This window comes from Lathamus discolor, chromosome 4, assembly GCF_037157495.1.
Source record: "Lathamus discolor isolate bLatDis1 chromosome 4, bLatDis1.hap1, whole genome shotgun sequence".
In the NCBI taxonomy this organism is placed as follows: Eukaryota; Metazoa; Chordata; class Aves; order Psittaciformes; family Psittacidae; genus Lathamus; species Lathamus discolor.
Window position 1 is genome coordinate 5749667 of NC_088887.1, and position 18480 is coordinate 5768146.

Consider the following 18480-nt stretch of genomic DNA (forward strand, 5'->3'; position numbering starts at 1 on the left):
GAGGAGAGTTAATGACAGTAATCCATGCTGGGGAGAAATACTGTGCAGCAGTCCCTCCCTTTGCAGAGGTCCCAGTTTTTTGGGCAGAAGAACTTTCATGCGTTTCTCTCATGAGAAACAAAGCTGTTCAGTCCTGAGAGGCTCAGAGTGGCAGTCTTGGAGAGCCTGGAATGGAGCTATGTTACTGGCTGTGTGGCAGGGAGTTTTTGAGATCTCAGCCACAGTAGGAAGGGTCTCCAGTGAGTTCTGATCAGCCCTAGGCAAATGGAGAAATAGATGCTATCCAAACAAAAGTGGGCTTGCACACAAAGTCCTTCCTCCTTCTTGCCTCTGCTTTGTATCAGTGTGAGGAGCAGTATCCTTTGCAAGGATGCAAACAGTGGTTTTTGTCACCTCACTTCTGGATAAAGCAAATACCGTGACACATCTCACGAAGGAGCTGGATCTGAAACTAGGCAAGGTCTGGAACTGATGGGTTGCCCTGTGTGAATCATGTGCTGGTGTTTTGAGCAGGCTCTTGTCCCGCTTCTTCCTCCAACTTGTGCTGCTGGCTGGGGGATAGTGGTGGGCCCAAAGGTGCAGCAGTGAATTGCCTTGGCCTGTTGATACCACCTTGACAGTGGTGTTGCCCACCCTACAGAGGGGGACCAGGAGTGTCCCTGGGGTGAGAAGGGTGTATCGTGATCTGCCGGTTGACTCCCAAGAGTATTTGGGATAGTTCTTCTTTAGGAAATAGAATTCATGAACAAAGGTCCGACACTAACGTTTTTCTTCCTGACTGGAAACACTAGAGATGGCAGAGAGGAAACTATGGGACATAGGTGTCACAACTCACAGTATTCTTACACTCTAGGACAGTGCCCAAGTGCCGTGTTGGCCACAGAGGTTAAACACATGTGGAGAACAACATATGAAATGGCCTGATGCGTATTACTTTTGTCACGTTGGCTATAGGCCAGCAAAAAAGGGCCTTAGTTCATACTGGTGTTTTCATACTTACTGTGCTGAATGAGGCCCCTGGGGCCACATTCCTTGCACTTCAGAGAAGCAGTGAAGAATGGGGATAAATCCATCGACGCTGTTCATGCTGGCTGATACTTGTTCTGCAAATGAGACAGGGCTTTGATTTTTTTTTTGTTTTAATTGTATTAATTGGATGTGTTTCGTTTTACAGTACCTCCTTAGCTTAAATGACATGATTGCTTCTCAGAACAGAACTGCCTGTGTCTAACATTAGGTTTTCTATTCATCTCCTTTTAGTTACAAGGACATGGTATGCAGTAGCCTTTAGTATTGGCTTGAAAGCGTTTCCTAAACAGCTCTAAAAAGGGACCTACCTGCAAAAAGAAGCAGAATGGTCTGGCAAAGAATTTAGATTACCCAAATCCAAAGCAAAGATCCTGAGAGCTGCCCACTTGATTCCTAGTCTTACAGGCATCTCAGAGCTGTAGGCATTTTCATTCTTGATCAAAACTTTTAAAGAAGACATTCCTCTTGAGGAGACCATTTCTCTGCCTTGGTGAGCAACAAACTGTTCAGGCCTATCTTACCCGTGAAAACAGACTTCTTTGCTGTTCATCTTCCACAAGCGATTCTGTTGGTAGGTGCCAGCAGCAGCAAACTGATTTCCTTATGCAACACAAGCTAGAATACTTACGCAGTTATGTGAATAACTCAGGTTAATTGATTTCTCAGCTTTACCTGTAAGAGTCTGAATGCTTCCATCTGGGATTCACCTCAGAGACAGTTCGCCTAACAGAGATTTATTCCTTTCCTTGGTGTTGACCTTTTGGCTGGCTTTGAATGGATCTGTAAAGCTTTCAGGGAGGGAAAAGGTTTCTGTGATTATGCTGTCCATCCGTCAGGCCTTTCTAGCAGCTTCAACGCTTGTATTTCAACAACATTTGACAGGACATGGTGATGCAGTGTTTGACAAAGATGCTGTACTCCCACGAGATTCATGAAAATTGATATTGGGGAAAGAACAATGTAAAGACTGATCATAATTACTGCAATTACATTTGTTGTTTTCTTAGTCATTCAGGGAAAAGAAGGGAATGCAAAAGAATAATGGAACCATTTACTCTAAATATTGATCTTTACCAACATTAACATTGGCTACCAGTATTGAATGATCACGTTCCTACTCTGTGCTAGAAAGTAAACCCTGAGAAACAGAAGGAAGTTTGCTAACAGTGGATAATAGTGGTGTTGGAAATTAATTGTTTAATTAGTATTTTTCGTAATTGGCATGACACATCAGAAAGCAATTGATGCAAATACATGTTTGGTATATGGTGTACACCTTCACCAGCATCATGTCAAGAAGTTAAAACTAGAATGTGAGACTCTAAAGTTGTATTCGTCTCCTTAGTGTGGAACAAAAGAGAGAAGATAAATTAGAGATGTTTAGCATCCAGCACGTAAGTTACAACAAAATAGATTATTAAAGGATCCTGTATAGATGCAGATGCCTGATTCAAGCATGTACCTTGTTAAATAAACAAACTACAGGCAGAGGTACAAAATATAGTATCAACACAGTGGTAATAGAAATGGAGAACATTTCAAAAGGAAACCCAACGAGAATGGACTTGCTTAGATTAAGTAATGTGTACTTCAAAATGAGGTGAATTTCCTGTCATCACAGAAATGCAAAGAAATGGAAAATATGTCCAACTAAGAAAATCTGTGTCTTCATGGTAAATTAAAGTAAGTGGCAAAATGAACTACTGAACAAGGAAAAAAGTAGTAATATTTGATCAGCAAGGTGGATGCAGTCATCCAGATGATTTCTTGGGTGTTTTCAGCATTCATCAGAATGTTCATTACTTCGCATTACTTGGGAATGCTTAGTACACACGTCCAAAGTTATGACACTAAAAAAAAAAGTGGGGAAAAGGATATTTTCTTTCACCCATCTTTTTTCCCTCTTTAAATGTTTTTAATCTTTATTATTTAGAAAGGCACAACTTTAAAATAAATCTTATTTTTTACCGTAACAGTATTGTAACAGAAAAAGGGATGATATTTCTTCCCCAAAGGCTTAGAGGACTGGACTTGGAACATTGCTTCAGTTGTGATGGAGGCATCTTTTTCTGATGGGTGTTTGTCAGAGCTTTTTTATCAAATTTGTGTTAAAAATACAAAGCAACCCTGATTTGCAAGCAGTGCGGCTTAATATATTTCAGCTGCTTTGATTTTCTCTCACTGCTTCATGTAATTAGCTTCCTACATCTTCTTCAGTCATCTACTGAGCCTCCCAAAGCAAGAGTGGATTTTGTGATGTTAAAAAAGACCCAAACAGATAATACTTTTTTTTTAAATCAAGAAATCCTTAAAACGTTCAAGGAAAAGGAAAGCCCTCTATACCGTTCCTATACACACCATTCAGAAACAACAACACAAAAACTTTCAGCATCTCATTTCAGAACATTTCAATAGGAAATTCGGTAGCATTTATTTGTAAAAATCCCACTTTAAAATCAGCTTTATGACCTTCTCATGTTTCAAAGTGCTATACGGAGAAGGGCAAATACTGTTTTCTAAGAGATGGTTGGTGATAGAATTACAAATGGAATAGTCATGACGATTAGCAGAAGCTGGAATGGAAGTTTGGCTGAGAAAAGAAATTGCATTGGAGAAGAAATGTGTGCCATTGCGAAAGCAAAAACCACACCATACTAATTGAAGAAAGAGGTTGAATATAAACGATACTAAAATATAATGTTCTGCCTTCAGTTTCTCTTTTTCAGCTCCCCTGTCCATACTTCTTTCTGATTTTTCTGGGGTTTTCCCCTTCCATGTGTCAGAGCAGAGCTTGATCTTTCATGTCTCTGGATTAATGACTTGACAGACTTTGGGCCTGTCGAGTTGCATGTATTGAGCACCAAGCTCCATGTAGCTGCTTTTGCTATTCCTAGCAATAAAAAGAAAGAAAAAAATCAAACCACTGACCTTTATCCAACTTTCAGTAAGAGGAAGTAACCTTGCCCCAGGCCCAATGCCGGTCAGAATCCAGACGTCTTCTTTTTAACCACAGTGTGTGGTGGTGTTAATGCTTCGGCAGATATCACTGCATTTGAAAACATTTATTAGTTGTCTTTTCCCAATATATTTATTTATTTCTTACTACCTGTGGAACTGTTTAGACCAAGAATTTTCAATAATTAGTCAGTCTTTATAACTATAGTGCACAGAAGATCACATATTACTCATTCTCTTCCCTTGCCTAGGTAATTTCAACTGGAGAAAACCAGTAATAAAGAAATTTTATAGGCCTTCAGCTCTGCCATTATGGAAGAGGTGTGGATTTTGAGACAAATGATAGTTTGATGTTAATGTTCTTCAATCATTTGATGCCACGATCTGCCAGAGTGATACTAATATTTTCCATAGTCTAACACTTGATGGAAACTGTCAGTGGTTCAGCAGAATTAGGAACAAAGGTTGAGTGTCACTCGCCAGACTTTGGGCCTGTCAAGTTGCATGTGTTGAACACCAGGCTCAATGAAGTTGGTCTGTCTCTTTGGCTAAGGGGGAGTCTTTGCGTTTCATTTGCAGAGCAGTGCTGCAGCCTGTTTGGGACTGTGTGTCAGGATGTCTATCGAGACGTATAGGAGGGTCACAGCATTATGCTCAGAAACAGCTGAGAGGACAGGGAATAAATCTAGGGTAAATGGAGATAAAACAGGCATGACGCTGCTACCTGCACTGAAGGCAGGTATAACTTCTTCTGTATTCTATACATTCTGTATTCTGTATTCTTCTGTATTCATCTCTCCAATTCCTGGCACTTAGACTTCCATCACGAAACGTGCACCCAGACTAGAATGTCCTTCATGCCAGAAAATAGAAATGGAATTTAACAAGAAGACAGGACAGACTGCCTAAAATAAGCACAGGGCACAGCCAGACAACCCTACTGATCAGCAATGTGTTTACATGCTACCAGCCCCTTTTATTCCTTTTTGTCTATTTTCTCACACTTGTTTCTCCCCAGACCACCTAGATCCCCCTGCTTTGCCTGCTGTTGTTTCTTCCTCTAATCATCACATAAATCTAGTGCAATCCCCAAATGCTCCTCTCCTGCTTCCCATAGTAGGTCCCATACCCCTAAGGCAGTAAGCACCCCAGTCAGTTACAAAAATGCATCTGAAAGCCTCTCCCCCTGACTGATATTGGTAGGCTTTCCCTTGACTATGGGGTTGAGCCCTAGGGAGGACCCAGAAAGGGTGTCTCTTCCTCTTAGTCTGCCAGTTGTGTTCCCACATGCCATCATCCCACTGTGCTCCTCTGGGCATGTGGAGATGGGCCTTTGGTGGGCTGATGGCTCCTGGGATGGGAATTGAATTAGAATTAAATAACTGAGCTCAGTAAGGCCGAATGCATGCATGTCCTTGTGAAGAAAGTCAGTCAAGAGGATCAGAACCTTGAAAGGTGGTCTTTGTTGTGCTCATCATAGCCATGTCCTGCTGCCTTCTGAAGTCTGGCTGTGTCTGACGTCTGTGGTTACCTTTATAGCATACAGTACAGGAATCGCCTTTCAAGTTCCCTGCAACTCGGGAAAGAGCTACTTTGCTCAGCCTGGTCAGAGACATACGGGGGATGCTATTAAAGTACTTGGTTCTAGTTAACCTGCTGAGCAGAAACATACTTCACATGTGAAGGTGAAAATATGCCTTGTTGGTTTGGGTTTTGATTCAGAAAGAGGTGTGAATGTGTGGCAGGCACCGATTCAGATTTGGTTTCTCCTGGTTATCATCTCACTGTATTTAGCCTTTCTAAGGGACCAAATTATTTCTGTTGCATTTTAAATTGTAGTTGATGGGTGCCTCAGGTTTCCCACCCGTAAGTGCCTCCATGCTTCCTGCAGGCCCTGTGGAGCACAGCATCTCTTGACTGCCAGAAGATTTCAGTCCAGGAAGTGCAGTGATGAGCCATTGTAAACATGCTAGAATGAGCAAGGGGGTTTGCATGTGTCTGTGAAGGAGAAATCTGCTATAAAGAGTAAATAGAAAGCTAAAAGCTGATGAATATAGAACAATCACATGCAATGGCATGTATTCCAAATACACTAGATACTGCTGAATCAATCCCAGGAGCAGACAATCAGTTTAGGAGCTGTATTCCAAAAGGCTGGTTCCAAAAGGCTCTGGTTTAAGCACAGTACAACCTTCCCTCTGTGACATGGAAGTAAATAACCTTTAACAAAGCTTGATGATGGTACAAGTAATCGTTAACTGGACAGAGTAGTTTTGGTTACTTGGCTGACTGTTTAAAGTGCGCTACTTTGCATTTAGTTTTCATTACAGTTTAATCTTATTTTTACAATTTCATTGCAATTTAATCTTATTTTTATCTTTATTCAGTTTTATAATTTCTATTTTATGTTAATAATATTTAATCAAATACTTGAAGTTGTGTTAAAATGCATGTAAAATCAAATGGCACAGTCTCTGCTTTTGCATGGGTGACAATCCCGGAAAGCTGTGCAAAGTGCTTAGGGATCTGAGTGAACAAACAGCTGAATGTGGGACTCTCCTGTGAGGTTATGGCACAGTGGGTTAATTTGAAGAGCAGCAGTAAGTAACTATTTTTAGGTTTACATACATTACTGTGTATGCTTTTATGTCCACGGTTTAAAGAACTGAAACATTTGAGATGTCTTTCAAAGAGACAGATTTTTTAAGGGGACTGAAAAAGTGCTCAACAGTAAGAAATCTGATGATCTCAGTCTGTTTTGTTTGTCAAGAAGACAAGCAAGTGTATGAATAACTTCCCTGAAATGTAATGGTGGGTATTAAAAAGGTCTTTAGTCTTGCTGAGAACAGCAAAGCAAGGGCACCAGCAGCTCTAAGCTGGTGTCAGACCAATTCAAATTGTAAAGGAGAAATGCCTTTTTAAGTGATGACGGTTTAATACTGGGATAGAATATCAAAAGAGTTGGTTCTTTCTCAGGCACACATCATGACTAGATCTTTTCTTTCTGAGGAGCTGTAGCCAAACATACATTACGCTTGAGAAAAACACAAATGACCAGTCTTCATATAGAATCACAGAGTAGTTAGGGTTGGAAAGGACCTTAAGATCATCCAGTTCCAACCCCCCTGCCATGGGCAGGGACACCTTACACTAAACCATCCCACACAAGGCTCTGTCCACCCTGGCCTTGAACACCGCCAGGGATGGAGCATTCACAACTTCCTTGAGCAACCCATTCCAGTGCCTCACCACCCTTACAGTAAAGAACTTCCTCCTTATAGCCAATCTAAACTTTCCCTGTTTTAATTTTAACCCGTTACCCCTTGTCTTATCACTACAGTCCCTAATGAAGAGTCCCTCCCCAGCATCCTTATAGCCCCCATCAGATACTGGATGATATGGAGATAACTGAGTGAAATATAATAGTTGATGATGTACAGGTAGCCTGATTAAAACCAGGTTTGGCTTAAGGCTCTTGTGGCCTAAAACTCAGTGATTCTCCTGTATGCTGAGCTGAGCTGGCTTAAGACTTCTAGAACAAATAGTAGTGTCATTCGGAAGCCTGACTAGGTGTGTTCCCACAGGAAACGAGGTGATTGCAGTAGACTGGAAAGGACTGAAAGATGTGGACCAAATCAATATGGACAGCACCAGTTCACTGCATGGCAGCAGCTTCCATCGACCTTCCACTGAGGTGAGAGCCTGTCCCACACCCAGTTACCCATGGGCATTGGAAAGTTTCAGTTCTTTCTGAGCTCAGAAATGGGTGTTGTGCATTACTGAGCCAGCCTGCGAGAGGACCAGAATACCACCGTGCACTCAAGGATCAGACTTTCATATCTGTGCAGTTTGGCGTGCACTGAATAGAGTTGAGTCACTCCCTTCACAATATCCACAGTAAGAATTTGCAAATGAAAGTGCTTTTAACCACTCACGACTGGAGTGGAACAGAACATGGAAAAAACTGTGGCAGTTCTGAGAAGCCTGTAGGTCTGCAATCCTTGAATAATGGATTCATTGAAATGTCCAGCACAATGTCCGCCCCAGCTTCCTCAGTACAGCTAAAATCTGTTGAAGAAACACAGTTGTATCCATTTTGATTTTAGGGATGCACCCCTTAGTAACTTGCTGCCAATTGATTTACCACACGGCATCTCAAGGGCTGATTCATTTGCTGTTCTGAATTACTGCAGCTTCTTCAATGTTAGATACCTGAATTTTCAGCTCTGTAAGGCTCAGGGTATGCAGTCATGATGAATAAAAAGGTCAAAGCTATTTTAAACACATAATGTTTGAGGAATCACAAGTGACGTTCGCAAATAGCATGAACAACACGCAACTTGTAAAACTTCTCGAAATGCTAATGTAAAGATAGTTTTATTTCCTTACTATTCCTTGGTGGCTTGGAATGTAGCTGCAAGAAACTTGTTTCATGGAATCCTGGCAGGAACTGTGGGGCTCAACCTTGTATGGAAAATTCAGTTAAATCAAACGCAAATCTGGGAATCAATGAGCATAAACGATACCTCAGTGAATATTTTATGTGAATGCATACCATAGGTGTAACTGATTCATCTAAATTTTCCTGAGCATCCACATCCCCAAAGCCAAGATGTTGGGATGTGAGTCCTCCCAGCCGAAGGAAATGCACTATGAATTGGTACTGTAATGGCTGATATGTGAAATGGATCTAGTTTGTGCCGGGATAATGTGTCAGAATGGACAAACTGAAATACAAGAGAAAATAATCCCAGCAGAAATAAGTCTGTAACTCCCTGTATTATACCCAAAATACACAGGTGGTTTAGCTCCTCCTTGTGTCAGCCTCAAAGTGATGCATCTTGATGTTTGCAACTTGTTTGTTACATTAATATGATCTCATTCTGTGCTTTCTTTAGCAAACACGGACAGATTTTTCCTGGGATGGTATCAATGTGAGTATATGCCACACCACTGGTCACATTTCTAGCCACAGGAAGATCAGGATTTGCCTGCCATTGGGCAGAAAGGAAACATAGAATCATAGAATAGTTAGGGTTGGAAAAGATCTTAACAGCCACTGAAATTCTGGGAATTGCCATTAACTTGGAGAATGGTGATGAATTCTTGTTTTCCTCTGGGTCTTTTGCTGTCTGGCAGGCATTTAGGTCTGCAGGTGACTATGAGATTGCCTTTGTCCTCTTTGGGACTAATGTGTGTCATTTTGTAGGTTTATTTTTGAGATGTAGGGTCACTGATAGATAAAAATGGGGTCTGTCCAGCATGTTTAAAAGAATCAGGACTCTTTCTTTTAAAGCATCATTTGATCTTCTCCAGGATTTGGGGAGAAAGGCATCCCTCATTTTCAGCTGCATACAACTGTAAGAGAATTCTTAATGTCCCCTGAAGGAGATGCTCGTTACCAGCTAACTCTGGTGAACAAGCAGAAGAAGAAACAAGCAAACATTTAAATAACACATATTTTGCTCTTAATACCTATGCCATGAAAAATATGGCTTTATGTGATTCATTTTCACTAATGCAAAAGCACCATGCGAAGAATGAAATCATGCATATTAGTGCTACCAAACTATTTTTTGTGCTCAGGAGAAAACATAAATTAGCTTGATGGTTTTGTACTCTTGGAAAGGCAGTGTTAGAAGCTCCATTTTCGGTAGTATAAATGGCTGTCATTTTCTGGCTCTCTGTGGTTTGCAAGCACTTGTGACACTGAATATCAAGGGGCCTCATGTTTATAACTAGCCCTCGGCCTACTGACATCTCTTTCCTTGTGGCACTTATGGCTTGGGATCTTTTGCTTAGAGAAACAGTTTTGTGCAGGAAAATAATGGTGCATGCAGCAACTGCCTAGAAGAAATTCGTCAGTTTTTCCTCACTGCACCCCTGACTAGGTGAAAACAAGGTACACAAAGTCAGGTCTCTCATAATGTAGCTCTTTCTCAGTGTAATTTCATAGATCTTTCTTGGTTTGAAAGGTGGTTTATGAATTTTCTTCATTCCCATTCATTCCTGCCTTCGTGTCATAGCTCTCTGACCTCATAGTGGTAGATACCTTCTGCAGCTTGTTTTCTGGACTGGTTCCATGAGGGGGCTCACAGCACAGCCCCCAGGCTGTCTTGAAACAAATGGGTGGATTCGGATCAGCAGTGCCCAGGCAGGAATGACCAGTGAGGGCACAGATAGTTCTTCAACCAGCTTCATCACTAAAGGAAGTGTATCATGGAACAAGGGCTGTACTCTCACTTTTTACTGTTCTTCCCCTGCTTCCTGAGCTCTTAAGCTCACATGTTACACACAGACATTCCTAGCTCCAAAGTTACAGGATGCCTTAGCTGCTGCATTTACACTCAGTTTCCAGAGCAACTCTTCACATGCAATGCCTGGCATCTCTGAAGAAACCTGGTGAGGGACTGTGTTTTATGATGATGCTTGTAGCTGCTGCCTGTCCCAGTAGTTTCCTATCCTTGTTATTCAGGGACTGAGGATGAGCACAGAGAAGAGAGTAAAGGGAATTAAGCAGAGCTGTAGACTTCATTTCTTTACAGGTAGTTGCAGGACGCATCACTGCTGCTGTCACATTCATTGTGTTAAGACCATATGAGAAGAAATAAAAACCAAAAGTAACATAAAAATTAATATGCCTAGTATGATGCATTACTGTGTCATGCTTATCACAGTGTCAGCTCCCCATTTTAAGTTCCCTGAATTATCCATCAGCCACGTCTCACAGCTTTAACAGAGGTGGGAATAGTGCAGCATGTCTATAGAGGCCTGGCAGCAGCCAAAGGAAGCTTCTCACTGACTGATCCTGCATCTCCCACTGACCTTGCCTCGCTCAGTCCCAATGCTATGCAATATCCCGTCCTGCTTAAATAGTCTCTAATTTTTCCTTCCCTTCTTTTGTTTCTTTTCTTATTGCTTGCTTCTGCTCCACATCTTCCCCTTACCTTCTGGTGTCCTTGTACTTATTTCTCACTTAAATGTGCTTCCTCTTGTCCTTTCTGTATATAATTTTTCTTATTCTCTCTCTTTTCAGCTCTCCATGGAAGATACGACCTCCATCCTCCCCAAACTGAAACGCAACTCCAATGCTTATGGGATTGGGGCTTTGGCTAAATCATCTTTCTCTGGTGAGGTCCTCAAAATTTGGGTTTATCCTTGGCAGCCTTTGTGCCTCTTCACATACCTCTCTGTTGCTCTCCCAACTGCTCCTTTCTGAGTCTTGCCTTTTTGAGGCCTTAGGGGAATATCCACAGCTATGGTCCTAGATACAGTAATCTCTTAGTTGTTGCCCTTTCAAAGAGCATCTTTGTCTTATTCCTGTCAGCTTTGCACCATGAACCCCAGCTCAAACATCTTCAATTGCTTACCCTCAAACAGCATTGGGATTAACCCCATATTTTATTTCTCAGTTTGTTCACTTCCAGGCTTCATCCTTTATGCCCAAATCTGTCCTAAATGGATTCTAGGCAAGGAAGGGAATTGTGTTTCATATTTGGGGTTTCCGTTTTTCCTCCTTCTATGAGCCAGTTCAAGGAAAGATGGAGAGTGATTCAGTGAAAGGTGGGAGACACCCAACCCCAGGCATGACCCCTGTCAGGAAAGGAAGGGAGAAACTCCACTTCCATGAGAGGTAAACAGTGTGGCAGACAACCCTGGAGCTGTGTAATAGCCCCTCCTTGTTTTCTAACGTCTGGCCCCTTAGGGATATCTCGCAGCATGAAGGACCATGTCACAAAGCCAACAGCTATGGGCCAAGGCCGGGTGGCTCACATGATTGAATGGCAAGGCTGGGGCAAAGGTAACAGCCAGCAGCAGCAGCACACGCATGAGACAGCACGCAAAGACGCTGATGCCTACTCAGATCTGAGCGATGGTGAAAAGGAAGCCCGGTTCCTTGCAGGTAGCGCTAACTTCTTGGCATGTGGGTTGGATTGGTTGGGATCTCACAGAGCAGAAACCTTGAGGGACCAAAGTGTAAGAGCCTAGAGCCTGTGGATAGTTCACATGGCTGAAGGAGAGAGAGACTGTGGTTGGAGTATTGCCAATGGAATGCAGAGGTGGAAAGGGTGAGGGCCAATTGTGGGTGATGGCTGTTGCTGAGGTAGGATGGAACATGCTGAGTGGGACTGTGTGATGAAGAGATGAGATTAAAGAGTGTGATGAGAAGTAGAGGCTTTCACACATCCCGGCTTCCCCTCCCTGTCTCCTTTGGCACAGGAGTGATGGAACAGTTTGCTATTTCTGAGGCAACTCTCATGGCCTGGTCCTCCATGGATGGTGAGGATGTGAGTGTAAACTCAAATCAGGAGAACCCAGCAGGCAACTACTCCGAGAATTATCAAGAACTAATGGAGAGCCAAGGTGAGCCCTGGTGCCTCTTGCTAGTCTTGGAACACCCCTTCCCTCCTCTTGTTTTCATATTGCCCTATTTCCCTCTACTCTGTTTTATTCTGTAGCCTCAATTTTTGTGATTCGGATATAGCAGAGGCATCACCTGTTTGTGGAGCTGTCCAAGGAATCTAGTATTAACAGCGAGGCTCCAAAGCCCAGTTCCTTTGCCTTTTTTTGGGCACAACTGTGGAAAGCTGCCAGCTCTTGCAGTCAGTTATGGGTATAACCAAGTTCATCTGCCTACTGCCTAGAAGTGACTTTTCCTCTCCTCTAAAGGATTTATCTACGCTGTACAGTACAATGTCATGCACAGGCACATAAACTATCTGTATAAGCCAGCTTGGCTTAGACAAAGTGTCTAACTGTGTTCTTTCTCTCCTTCACTTGCAGAGCATATGGCCCAGACGCAGTATGATAGTTGGCCTCACTCCTACGTCTCACAGGGCATGTATTGCTTAGGTTCATCTGATGCCTGGGAGGCCAGTGACCAGTCGCTCATTGCTTCCCCAGCAACTGGCTCCTACTTAGGCCAGAATTTTGATGAATCCCAGACAAACCTTCAGGAAAGCATTTTGATTCAGAGCAGCCTTCTCCAGCAGCAGCAGCTGCAGCAACAGCGGCAGGAGCAGAACTTCATCCAGAGCACAGGGCTGGTCCACGTGTGGCCCCTGCAGACTGCTCAGTGTGGGGCAGAGTCCAGCACGTACATGGAGGACCACATTGAGGATGAAGGGAACCCACAGCTGGAGAAGGCTCCTCTCCTAAACAAGAAGCCGTCTCCAGAGGAGGATGATGCAGTGTGCCGGGACCTGGAATCACTGTCTCCTCGAGAGGAGATAGAACATGCTGCACTGAGCCGCAAAGTCTCAGATGTCACCTCCTCTGGGGTGCAGTCCTTTGATGAGGAAGAGGGGGAAACAAACAACTGATGCTTTCTGTGAAGTTCTCATCACTGCTGAACCAAGAAAGGGGTGGCAAGGGGTGAAATTACAGGGATTCTCCAGCTCCCCACACTTCCGAGCAGACACACGTTCCCTTCCTGACATTGAATTATTTTTTTAAACAAGAGGAAAATCTCAGCGTGATTGATACACGAAGACCTTTCCTTCCCCTCTACCATGGACACACGTTTTTGATTTTCACTGCTCTGGGCAGCACATGTGAGGTGCTTGGAGAGGTCTGGATTGGTAAATAATTTCTAAATCTTTTTAATACAAAGTCTTGGCTGTGGATACAAACTCTTCTGGTACTGGGGATGTTGCTGATGAAACAGACATGGTCTAGAGAGCAGCTGTGTGGCTAGAATCCATCTTGGCAGAATGGATGTTGCTCTGTGGACATGGTCCCCTTTGATAGAATATATGAGTATAAACTGGTTTAAAATGAAGATATGGCTTTACAAATATAGATTGCACTATAGTATTTTGATTGTGGCTGATACAGAGGATAAGGCTGTATTTGATACAGACTGTACTGAGATGAAAGATTCCCTGGGTAACCAGATCCTCAATAGCACCTTGATATGAAATTGTAGGCTCGATGGATACAAACTGCGCTCTGTGGGCACGGGTTGTGCTGCAGTACAGATGTTGTAGCTGTGTGCGCATGGCTCTGCTGTGGCATGGAAGAATGGATGCAGATATGAATCTAACCCTGCTCTCAGATATTCGTGCTTTGGTCTCTTTCATTTATTTGTTTCTTTCCTTGACATTTCTACCTTCCCAGGAGCTGCAGGAGCCTTGTGTCCTTTTGGCATTGGGCACTTGATGCCAGTGGAAAGGACATTTTCAGCTATGGAGACAGTCATAAAACCTGAGTCTTGCAGGGGCTTGAGAACATGTCCAGCTTGGTGCTGCTGCTGTTGTATCCTTCTGTCTTTTCCCTTACCAGCAGTATGGGGAGACCTAGAGAGTAGGCAGCAGATCCAGGAGCAGTGTGTACAGCTATGAGATCACAGAGATCCAGTTTACATTGGAGTTTTCAGTTTTGGGGTTTTTTAAACCTTTTTATATTGCTGCGTAAGTGTTCCTAACAAGTTAATAGTGGGAATGACCTGTACTCCAGTCATCACTCAATAGAGATACTGCACCTTTCCCATTTCTGCCTGTCCTCTGCAGTGCCAAATATAGTTGGAAGAAAAAGGGTCGAGATGAAGTTTTCTCCTCCTATTTATTTCTTCTTCCTGCTATATTTTCTTCTTTCGTTTTCCTACCCCCAAGCAGTATAAATAGTGCTCAGTACTTGGTCTGTTGGTTTTTCCCTTCCGTCTCCTTTTTAGGACTGGAGAGAGCTGATTTCAGCTGTTTTACCTATTTGTACAGGTTCTATTTTTGGTTGTTGTTGTTGTTAAAAAATAAGGTTCACTGACCAGGGGGAATTTGGTCTCTTGGAATTCCTTGCCATGTTTCTACAGACCTCCTTTTGAGGGAGAGGGGTTTTGAAAGGAAATGGGAAGAACTGTCTCCTTTCGAGCTCTCACCAGAAAATAAACAGGGGTAAAAGCAACCTAAAGAAACGTACAAGGCTATCGATCGTGCAGGAGGAGTGAACAGAACCAGCAGAAATTAACCAAGTGCTGAGTTTTAATTGCAATACCACTCGTAAGGAAGCATCAGCAAAACATGGGTTTAGATCAGAGCTAGATCTGATGAGCTAGGGAAAGGGAATTTGCCTGGGCACTGCCATACTGTCCCAGGGGCAACTCTTTCTCACTTACACTGACTCATATCTACTCTGTTTAATTCATGACACATTTGTCTGTTCTTTGCCTCCTCTTCAGGCTTTGTGTGTTGTTTGGATGACAGGAAAGTGCTACGTGCTTCTTCCCTGGTTCAGGCTTAGTCCCAGCATATTTGCAGGGAAGAATGTCTAAGGAGAATATAATGTGCCTGAAGTAATATCATCGAGTGTCAGAGTTCAGACCGCTCCTAGCAAGCAAAGCAGATGATATCCAGGAATTATGAAAAGTGTGGATGGGACTCTCAGGTAGAACTTTACCCCACTCAGCTTTTTCCCCACTTACACAGGCAGCTGCATGAAGAGGGTCTCCTCTGTGAACATCCAAGTCTTTCCAGCCAAGTCTTCCCTCGCTGTTGCACCTCTAAGAGAAAGACATTTGGGATGTTTAAGTATGACTGGTAATTTGGTGTAGGTAAGACATAAAGGCTTTTGTGACCACTGTTTTATACCCATTTGCTTGAGCATGCTCACACCTCTCTAAGGAGGTAGCTCTTCTCTTGAATGGTGACCTTTCAATGGCTCTTTAAAGATGTTTACACATTGAAGTGCTAACCTCCCCTGGGCAGGAAGGCTTGATAAAGATCATCTCCTACAGCTCTTGCAGGGCCAGTGCTAGCTCATTGTCCTGAACTGGTTTGGGTCTAGCCATGGAGCAGGACCTAGGAAATCACAGTAGCCAGATCAAGAAGGGACAAGTGCCAAGAGCACCTCAGCAGATGACAAATGAGTAAGTGTTAACTTTTCCTTATTTATTATTTATTTAAGGCTTCAGGTGAACAAAAAGGTTCAGCATGTTCCTTTATGGGAGAAGACTTAGGTGGCTTCTTGTTTTTTTCCTCCAAACCATTTTGTTCTCATGTGCCTCTCCAGGACCAATCTGGACGTTCATGGTAACTTTCAGAGTAGCTTCTAATGATCCCTCTGTGTTGTTTATAGGACAAGTGGGTCAACTTGTCCATGGCTTCTTTTAATGTGGCCATGTGTGGTACATTTACTAAGATGTCTGATGTCTAGAAGATGTACATCATCTCCATACAAGGCAGTTGACAGGGAATTAGCCACATGGGAAAAAGTGTGGGGAAACAAAATTACCTTGTAGGAGATTCTATGGAGTTCAATAGGGAGACAAAACCTATTTGTAGAGTTTTCTAACCTCTGTGGAAAGGGATAGAAAATTATACCCTGCTGTGTAGTTCTGTAACTTGTGTAGATAGACTAAAACATTCAGACTGGTTTGAACACTACTCTCTATAAATGTCTTTCAAGCTTACTAAATTCAATACATTTTTTTTCATAAAGGTCTTGACTTTCTGTGAAAAATACAATTTCAGCCTTTTTCTGGAAAAAAGGGAAAAAACAACCCCCCTAAGCCCCCCCCCAAAAAAGTAAAAAAAAAACTCCATAAACCCAAACCACCCCCCCACCCCCCAAAAAAACCAAAACCTCTCACCCAAAAAGGCTGTTTACCATGACCTCCCTGCAATCCAAAAGAGAAACGTATCTACACTTGCCACAAGCTTGACTGGGGAGAGCAGGTCTGCCCATGCATCCACACTTGCTACCCAAGCGAGCATCCTGAGCTGAGCTGGAGAGGCAGTTTGAATCTCTGCAAATGGACAATGGTTTGTATAACCTGGCCTTTTCTTATGTAACAGACCTGCTGCTTGTGTGTATCCAAGATCAGAGAGAGGCACCTGGAACCTACTGTACGTTTCCCAGAAAAGCCGTTGTTATTATATAGCTACACCTATTCAAGCATATGGAAGGCACAGGTGCTCTGCGAGCAAAATTTGGCCTGCAGTTCTTTTATCCTGGTGAGGAGGAATGAGTTGGAGAGAGTACAGCCAAATACTCAGAGCCCAAATCACATTTGTGGGGCCGAAAATAAAAAGGAAAGGTAAGCTCAGTATCCCTGATCTGCAGTTACTAAGAAACCGAGCCCTGCTGTTCCTGTACACAAACCCTTTGTAAAGCAGAGCTGCACAACCTAAAGAGGTGAGGTTTTCTTGAAGCAGTGGAGGTAGAAGATTCCCATCTTTCTCCCCAAGCCTTTATCTTCAGCAGGAGCTTGTTGAAATTACTGTGCCAAACAGGAAGGCTTAAACACAAGTGACCATAACTGAAAAAAATCTCAGATTCCACTGCAAGCAAATTCTCTCTTGTTCCTTTTCCCATGATTGCTTGTATCTGAGGAGTTACACTATTTCATCAGTTTTTCTTTTATATAAATCTCAAGCTTTCCTTACAAGCCTTGTGAGTTCTCTTCAACTCCATTACCTTAGGCTCTGGGGTGGAAAAGTCAATCTGCTTCTTTCAGATTCTCTGCCTCTAAATCATCTGCTTCCAGGAAGCTGCTGACAAGTCACCCACTTGCTTTTCCCCCTTAGAAACTTTGACATCCCCTTTCATGATAGGCTTGCAGCAGAAAACAGGGTTTATCCATACCTCTGATCAAGCAGTAAGCTGCTATGAAGAAGGCAGCTCTCTGTCCTGACTGTGCTCACCTCCCATCTGTAATTCTTGTGCAGGTGCTGGTACACAGCTGACCCCACAGCAAGCCAAAGCACTTTTGGCTTACCATTAAAGTGAAGAGGGAACAGCTGTGAGCAGAGGGAGAGGCAGCACTGGTCTCAGCAGCTGGCCTTTGTATCGGGTTAGGGAGACTGGGAAAGTGCACTTTGAAATGGCATCTTCATGATGAGTCTAAGCTGCTAAAAAGAGCTGTCATGCCTCCTCCCTTCTGTCACCACCAGCTGTATACTTCTACTGCCTAAGAAGCACAGTGCTGACACTCATTTGGCTGCTCAGAAACTGGCCCCATTGAAAACTAACCCAGTCTCTTGACAAGATAAGGATTTCAGTGGGATCAGCTCCTTGTATTGGTTTACTCGGTAAGGCAAGCATTGCTGTGGGCTGGAGAAGTGTGCAGATAGTTATGCTGAAGAATATTCTTTGGTTGCAGATGCAATTTAAATTAGCTTAAGCTGATTGTAAAATATCTGTTTGAAAAGAATAAACCCAGCCAGGGTACCAGGGAGGACATATTCCCCCCTTCCTTCTCTGGTGTTTTCCTTTGAATTCCTAGTATGCTCTTACCTGATTTGGATTTTGTTGTTATTTTAATGCCCTTTTATCTCCCTCACTATTCTCTCCCCTTCCACAGGCTCCTTTGAGATAAACCCTTGCAATCGGGCAGGAGGAGATGAGTAACGTGATATATGCATAGAATTAGTAAAATTAACATGCACAAATATCATATGCACTCAGTGGTCCATAGCAGCTAATTGGTAAGTCTTCTCCTGTAATGGCAAGAGGCAGAGCCTTGTGCAGGAGTGAAGCACAGCTGTTGGACGTGAGGTTTCT

At 43.0% G+C, this 18480-nt stretch overlaps 1 protein-coding gene and 1 long non-coding RNA gene across 3 annotated transcripts in view; one reads left to right on the plus strand and one right to left on the minus strand.

The window, feature by feature from the left end:
- FAM131B (family with sequence similarity 131 member B) overlaps window positions 1-13783 on the plus strand; it is a 40396-nt gene extending 26613 nt beyond the window's left edge. For both annotated transcript variants that reach the window (XM_065676057.1, XM_065676056.1), the window contains exons 2-7: window positions 7569-7678; window positions 8883-8918; window positions 11021-11114; window positions 11690-11887; window positions 12205-12348; window positions 12769-13783. In XM_065676057.1, coding sequence (XP_065532129.1) covers window positions 7625-7678; window positions 8883-8918; window positions 11021-11114; window positions 11690-11887; window positions 12205-12348; window positions 12769-13307 — 1065 coding nt within the window. In that variant the 5' untranslated portion in view covers window positions 7569-7624 and the 3' untranslated portion in view covers window positions 13308-13783. The remainder of the gene's footprint in view (window positions 1-7568; window positions 7679-8882; window positions 8919-11020; window positions 11115-11689; window positions 11888-12204; window positions 12349-12768) is intronic.
- LOC136012947 (uncharacterized) lies at window positions 11687-17673 on the minus strand. Its single transcript, XR_010612087.1, has 3 exons — window positions 17563-17673; window positions 15401-15478; window positions 11687-15305 (listed from the first exon to the last, which is right to left on the minus strand). It is a non-coding gene; the product is annotated as an uncharacterized LOC136012947 (long non-coding RNA).
- Between the last annotated feature and the right edge of the window lie 807 nt (window positions 17674-18480).